The sequence below is a fragment of the Rhinopithecus roxellana genome, chromosome 10, assembly GCF_007565055.1.
Source record: "Rhinopithecus roxellana isolate Shanxi Qingling chromosome 10, ASM756505v1, whole genome shotgun sequence".
Classification (NCBI taxonomy): Eukaryota; Metazoa; Chordata; class Mammalia; order Primates; family Cercopithecidae; genus Rhinopithecus; species Rhinopithecus roxellana.
Window position 1 is genome coordinate 129,991,414 of NC_044558.1, and position 8,127 is coordinate 129,999,540.

General features: G+C 38.4%; 1 protein-coding gene across 1 annotated transcript; it reads left to right on the forward strand.

Moving 5' to 3' along the window:
• Positions 1 to 7,716: 7,716 nt before the first annotated feature.
• Positions 7,717 to 7,895, forward strand: LOC115899883 (small integral membrane protein 30-like). Its single transcript, XM_030938321.1, is given in 2 exon segments — positions 7,717 to 7,756; positions 7,759 to 7,895. Coding segments are annotated over 2 exon segments (177 nt in total).
• The last annotated feature ends 232 nt before the right edge of the window (positions 7,896 to 8,127 follow it).

Consider the following 8,127-nt stretch of genomic DNA (forward strand, 5'->3'; position numbering starts at 1 on the left):
CCTGACTTCAAGTGATCTGCCTGTCTCAGTTTCCCAGAATGTTGGGATTACAGGCATGAGCCACCATGCCTGGCAGAAGGCTCAAGTTCTATAATGTTTGATTTCTTAGGAAAAATGGCTGCATGATCATATTGGTTAATTATGTGTACATGGTTAGTTGTTATATTATTCTTGATACTCCTCTACTTGTTCTTATTATTTCATTTTTTAAAAGTTTAAGATGTTTATCTCATGTGACTAAAGGAAAATGTTTGATTTAGAGAGGGTAATAGTGGCTCCTACAGAGACCATAAAGCCACAGTTAATTACACACTAGTTCTAATATTGACATTTGATTTTAGTTACCTCTTTAGCTTCATTCATTACCATACCAAAAGGGTGTGTCTTCAGAGTTTGTATCCTTGGGAACTGCATGGTTGCTAGGTTAACCAATAACAGTCCTAAGATTCACATGCTGTTGTCCTTGACTGTTACTAAGCTAAACAGAGCCAAAGAGAGGTAGAAGAACTCGTACGTTCTGAGAAAATTATTAGCATTTCAATCTAATGCTCAGCTTACATATGGAACACCACATTAATCCCTTGGAAGAGTTCAGAAAGATGCAGAATGTTGTCACTGCTTTCAAATAAATTCCAACTCAAATTTTAGTTTATATACTTCAAATATAACCATAGGGGAGAGTATGAAAATGAGTGGTAAATATAACAGGAATTTAGAAGCAGAAAAACATCTCTGTGGAGTGAGATGGCTGGTGAAATTTCAAGAGGAAAATAGAACTTGAGGTGGTAAATCAAGGGTGAGAACTATTCAGATAAGAAGTTGGCTGGGCACAGTGACTCAGGCCTGTAATCCCAGCACTTTGGGAGGCTGAGGCGGGCAGATCACCAGGTCAAGAGATCAAGACTATCGTGTCCAACATGGTGCAACCCCACCTGTACTAAAAATACAAAAATTAGCTGGGAGTGGTGGCATGCACCTGTAGTCCCAGCTGAAACAGGAGAATCGCTTGAACCCGGGAGGCCCAGGTTGCAGTGGGCTAAGATCACCTCACTGCACTACAGCCTGGTGACAGAGTGAGATTCCGTCGCAAAAAAAAAAAAAAAAAAAAAAAAAATGGTAAGGGTAAAACAAAGTCAGGATTTAGGATGAGGAAGTCTGGCCATGGAACAGACAGTATGAGATTTGAATGCCTCTTGCTTTATTCACTTCTACTAACTCCAAATTATTATTTTAAGTGTGAACAACACTATTTTACACATAGGTAATTTTCCTAAGATGTAGAAGTATGGCATACAGAGAATGATTTAGAGCTAAATTTCCATGAAATGAAAGGTAAGGGAGGGGAAAATCCAATGTGAGGTGAAAATTGTGTTTTGTTCTGGGGAAGGATAAAATTTTTTTTTCTTTTATAGAGACAGGTTCTGGCTTTGTTGTACAGGCTGGTCTTGAACTCCTGGGCTCAAGCAGTCTACCCTCCTCAGCCTCCCAAAGTACTAGGATTACAGGCACGAGCCACCATGCCCAGCCTCAACTAACTCTTTATGTGGACAAGAGTACAAATATATTTATTATTTAACTCTTTATGTGGAAAAAAGTATAAATATATTTATTATTCTACTTGCTTCTGTATTTTATTATTTGAGTGCCAAGGGTTGGGGTTACCAGTTCAGATAACACCTTTCTCTATATTAATCTTAGGAGACATGCTGCCTATCCCTACCACTGGCCCTTGGATGAATAAAGCCTACCTTCTCTAGCTCAGCAGTATTCTCTAATTTCACATCTCAGAGAAAGAGGGAGCAGTATATTCCCAGAGAAAATATTTAGGATTTTTTTCCCCTCCCAGAAGACCCTGGGTTCCTTATGCAAATGTGCCAGTAGTCAGTCTCACATTCCCAGAATCACAGTGAGTGACTGATTCAGTGGAGTCATAGAAGATATTTGCTATATCATCACTACAGGGCAAAGAACCCTGCTTGTCTTGCATTTGCATAAAAAATAGGGCCACTCTAGTGACTCTTCAAGAAATAAATAATAGGCTGGGTGCAGTGACTCATGCCTGTAATCCCAACACTTTGGAAGGCCAAGGTGGGAGGATTGCTGGAGCTCGGGAGTTTGAAACCAGCCTGGGCAACATAGTGAGGCCCTGTCTCTACAAAAAAATTAAAAACTTAGTTGGTGTGGTGGTGCACGCCTGTGGTCTCAGCTACTCAGGAGGCTGAGGTGGGATGATCACTCAAACCCAGGAAGTCGTGGCTGCAGTAGGCTATGATTGTGCCACTGCAGTCCAGCTTGGGCAATAGATTGAGACACTGCCAAAAAAAAAAGGAAAATAATAATAAGCTTCTTTTAATCAATATTTTAAAATATTTAAAATGTCTTACCGTGCTGTTTGTATATATCCATGATACTGCCTTGGCACATAATAGACGAATCAAAACATGTTAGTTCTTTTCCCTTCTCTCTAGTTACCACCATTCCTGGTATTGGTCCCAGTTCTTATAAGAATATTTTTGATCCAAAGCCGTTTTATCTTGAATCCTACATAGCGTATTTTCCATTTTTCCATTCAAATAAACCAACAAGAGAACAATCGAGTGAAGAGAAAGGGTGTTTAAACCTAAATCCAAGACTGAGGTACAAGACCAAGAAAAGTGGGACAGAAGATGGAAAAGAGCAAGTGAAGAATCTTGGAAACAATTCAAAGGCACGTTGGATTCTTTGCTTGTAATAAGAAGTTGGTGTTACTTCTTAATGTCTAACGTTAAAATTTCTTGAATCTGATCTTTATCATATGCATATTTTTCATCCTTGGATAGTCAGACTTTTTTTTTATATGTCAGGAACTCATCTGTATTTTTTCATCTATATTTATTCTACATAAATCAGTAAATCAAGATGTAATATAAAAACAATTTTGTTGACAGAAAACTTTAGTTTTAGAAACTTTATTTTTTAAAACAGCTTAAAATTGCCTTCATCATATTACTGATTTAAATATTATGGAAAATGTTAAGCACTCACAAAAGTGTTATAGAAAGACTAGCATAATGAACCCTTATACATGCACCACCCAGATTTTAAAATTACTGGAATTTTGTCATATGGGCTTTAGCTACCCTTATTTTCTTTCTTTTTGTTGCTAAACTATTTTAAAGCCCCTCCAGGACCTCATGGGACTTTATCCTACATACTTGTAATTCTGATTTTTAATTAAATTATTGATTAAGTAGTTAACAGAAAACAGGATATTACAGGAAGCATCTAGTGGGGTGCAGAGTCTAGCAATTAATCTTTTCTCATTTAATCAAAGACAGCAGCAGGGCTCTAGTAAAATCAATTATGTTTAGAAATTGAAATTTTTAAAAATTCAAAAACAAGGAAGCGTTTTAAGTATTCTTACAGCCCTCACTTCTGTTTTCCTTCCTCTTGACATATTCCTCATTAACAACTGGCTATTTCTCATCTCTTTTGTCCCTCAATGTAACCAGGATTTATGTAAATCATACGTCTTAACTCAGCAAGAAATTGGCAGGGTCCTAAGACATAGTTCCAAATAAGTTTTATTTTTACAGTGAAATCCTGGCCCTTCTGTCTGGGAGACCTTTCTAGTCCTTTACATGTCAGCACTACCACTTATGCTAATATTATAATTGTGTGTTTATCAGTATTTTAACATAATTTTTCTTAGTTTTGCCTGAAAAAGGAGACTAAGAAATAAAATGCCCAATGCTGATGAAGGTGTATATTATGGATATTTTAATGTATTTCTGGTGGGAGTATATATATTTGAACCAAATCCAGTTTGACTATAAGACTTGAGTACCAAGTTTTAATATTTGGTATCTTAAATTTTGTTAACTTGTTTATAACTAAACAGGATAAAAAATTATTAATGTGGAGATGACCTTCCCTCTACCGCAAGAGAGAATGCTGACTTTGTGTGTTTCATTCCAGCGTCCACCTCCTTCCCCCCAGAGAAGACTCATCTTCTGCTAGGCTGTAGTGATGGACTTTTGATATGTAGAATTCAAAATTGGGAAGGGGTGAAGGCAGGGAGAGAAAAACTAAATTGATCTGGGATAACTTTAAAAAAATAACTGATAGAGGGGGATAGAGAGAAAGAAAGTAGCTGAGAAAAGGGGAAAAGGAAATATTGGATTGTGGTTTATAAGTAAGAGGCTCCAGAATAATGTGGGGTTGTAGAGAATTGAAAAGAAGAGGAAAATGTGGGAAATGTTACTGAGGTATATGAATGGAATTTATTCACAATTTTAGAAGAGAGCCAAGTAAATTATTACAAGTCCTTTTAAAAATGTTTTGCCTATGTATACTCAGGCTGGAGTTCAGTGATGTGATCAAAGCTCACTGCAGCTTCCAACTCCTGGGTTCAAGCAATCTTCCTGCCTTAGCCCCCTGCTGATACACATTCTTTGACAACATCCTTTTTTATAGCGGTGGGGAGACGGAGTCTTGCTCTCACTCTCTCACCCAGGCTGGAGTGCAGAGGGGCAATCTTGGCTTACTGTAACCTTCGCCTCCCAGGGTCAGGTGATTCTCCTGCCTCAGCCTCCTGAGTAGCTGGAACTATAGGCGCATGTCACCACGCCCAGCTAATTTTTTGTATTTTAGTAAAGACAGCCTTTCACCGTGTTGCCCAGGCTGGTCTCGAACTCCCAAGCTCAGGCAATCCACCCTCCCCGGCCTCCCAAAGTGTTAGGATTACAGGTGTGAGCCACTGCACCCAGCCGACAACATCTTTTTGATGGCAACATAACATTCTATCCATTGAACGTGCTGCAGTTAATGTACTATTCCTCTATAATTGGATTTATATTATTTCCAATTTTCTGCTATTTAAAAAACACACTGTGATGAATATGCTTATTCTCACAGCTTCTTACGACTTTTTTCAGTAGGATAGATTCACAGAAGTAGAATTATGGTGTGGAAGTTATAAATGTTTTATTTTGTCAAATTATTGTTTGTTTAAATGTATCAATATACATAATCCTACCAAAAAGATATGACAATATCCATCATATGTGCCATCAACGTTGACTATTTTGTGTCTTAGGATCTTTTTTATGTAATTTAAAAAAAAATTTTTTTGATATGCTTACCAGATCATACATTGGATAAACTTTCCTATTCTCTTAGGAAAACAGTGACTCATCTTAAATTTACTTTCCATTTACTTCTTGAAAAAATCTTTAACAGATCATCCCTTATGTTTTTCCCAAACTCTCTCTCTTTTCTATCTTCTTTCCTTTCTGCCTATCTTCCTGCTTTACCTTCGTGCTTTATTTCTTTCCTCTCATTTTTTGGTAAAGCTGTTTCATATTAGTTTTGGAATAAATTTAAAAAGAACAAAAACAAGCTCTACCCTGATAATGATAATCTTGAGCACTTTTAGCAATGCAAAGAGGACTCATTGACTCACAAAGTCTCCCTGTCCCATTTCATGTATCTTATTTGTGCCTGGCAGCAATACAAAAATAAGATCCAATCTGTTCTGTACAAAATGCCCTTCAAATATCTGAAGATAGCTGCCTAAGTAGTCTCTTCTCTATGCGAAAGTGTCACAGTGATTTTAACCTTTCCACAAGCAACAGCATTTTTGAATGCTTCACTAACCTGCTCAGGTTTCTCTGGTCACACTCTTAACTTTCTCAAAACAGCAGGATTTCAGCTGTGGCATTATATATCATTCGTACAACTACAACTGAAAATAATTGTCGATTGTGGAGGAAATGCCCTTTAGGAATGGATTCACACAATTACCTAATATTGCTCAGTTTTAGGAAGCAGTTTTTCTCTCCTTAAAGAGAACTATATACTGAATCATGGTTTTCTTTCATAGAGTCGTTGTGAAAATTAATGATATTTAGGCCAGGTGCGGTGGCTCACGCCTGTAATTCCAGCACTTTGGGAGGCTGAGGCAGGCAGATCACCTAACGTCAAGAGTTCAAGACCAGCCTGGCCAACATGGTGAAACCCTGTCTCTACTAAAAATACAAAAAAAAAAAAAAAAAAAAAAAAAATTAACTAGGCGCGGTGGTGCATGCCAAGTAATTCCAGCTACTTGGGAGGCTGAGGCAGGAGAATCGCTTGAACCCAGGAGGCAGAGGTTGCAGTGAGCCGAGACTGTGCCGCTGCTCTCCAGCCTAGGCAACAAGGGTGAAGGAAGGAAGGAAGGAAGGAAGGAAGGAAGGAAGGAAGGAAGGAAGGAAGGAAGGAAGGAAGGAAGGAAGGAAGGAGAAAGAAAGAAAGAAAGAAAATTAAAGTATCTAAAACAGTGGCTGACATAATGTTCAATAAATGTTAATTATATATTAGTAACTAATTTTTTTTTAGAAGTTATCTGAGTATCTGTTTGCCCCTTGGTCTATGGATGTAGACTAAGAAGAATAGAAGGATGGAATTGAAATGAAATAATAAGCAAAAAAAATTAAGAAGTATTGCAATGTCAAACCAGGTGGACCTCTCTGAGGGTAAGAGGTGGGCCTTGTCTTTCTTCCATGAATGGAATCTTGGCTCCCATATTTTTAGAAAAAGAAATAAATACTTTTTAAGGGTATATTTCTTAGTTATTATTTCTCTCCTTGATAAATGGAGACAATATTTTAAAAATCTCAACAGCACCACCGGTGGGAAAAACCAACTGGGATGCTGTTTAACCAAAAGTGGAAAGAGAGGAGACCAAGGGTTGGACATTGTTGTTTTACCACTGAGGGCCCCGAGCTCTCCTAGGCCTTTTAATCATATCAAGTAGGATATCCTAGAATCGGCCAGCAGCTGGGGCTCTAGAAGTCAGAGATCAGAGCCAGGCAACGCTGTGGTCTCCCAAACCTGAGCCTTTCCTCTTAGCCGCAGCCTCCCACCAAGGGCCAGCCCCGGACATCTTTCCCACCTGACCTGCTCTCCATACAGAATTCCTAAAGGCTTACTGGCCAGGAGGCACAGATATAGGTTAGATTTTCTGGTTGTATTTCTCCACACCCTCATTAAAAGTCTTATTCTGTTGTATTTATTTTAGTGGCATTATAAATTAAAAACAGGCTGGGCACAGTGGCTCACGCCTGTAATCCCAGCACTTTGGGAGGCTGAGGCGGGTGAATCACTTGAGGCCAGGAGTTTGAGACCAGCTTGACCAACATGGTGAAACCTTGTCTCTTCTAAAAACACAAAAATTAGCCAGGCATGGTGGTGCATGGCTGTGGTCCCAGCTACTCAAGAAGCTTGAGGCAAGAGAATAACTTTAACCCAGGAGGCAGAGGTTGCAGTGAGCCAAGATGACACCACCACCCTCCAGCCTAGGTGACAGAGTGAGACCCTGTCTCAAAAAAATTAAAAAAAAATTAATAACAATTCTATAAACATTTTATTTGAACCCAATTCAGTGGAACTATTACTTTTCTTGATCGAGATGTTTCTTTTAGTGCAACCTAAGGATTTGTTTTAAATTAGAATCATTACTAAATAACAGAAATAACATTTTTCTGTACTCTTATCATCTGTGTGTAGGTAAGATAGTTATGCATCAAAAGGAAAGAAAATGCTTTGATTCCTGTAATGACTGCTTCCTGCAAAGCAGCCTCACGAGGAACCTCTTAGTCTCAGCATCTGGAGCTCCAGAAAAGGAAAATTTCAAGTCAGATAGAATTCTATGTATATCATTTCTTTGGAACCTTCAGCCCTCAAGATTTCAACAGCATGACCTCAGTTTCAACATAGTTGCCCTTAGTTCTCATGTCACTCTTTTGATGCTGCCTGTTGTTGAAGCAGAAGAAGCCAGTGATGTAATCGCTCTCTTGTTAGGTGTGGTTCTCAGCATTACAGGCATTTGTGCTTACTTGCAGGTATTTGCACTAGAAAGATATGGACACATGTGACTTTGAAGGGCCTACTGAATCAAACCTCAGCCTGAAAACCTTTGTGCTATTGAGGCTAAACTTGAGCTTTGGTGTCTGAAAGTTTTCAAGAATCAGTAAATAGGGGAGTTTTGCATTCCTCATTGTTTCCATGAAATGGGAACGGATATATGTATATATATGGAAAAAGGAAAGTTTTCTTTACAACAAATTATGCACTGAAAAATTCAGCCTATGATTTGTATTTGCTGGG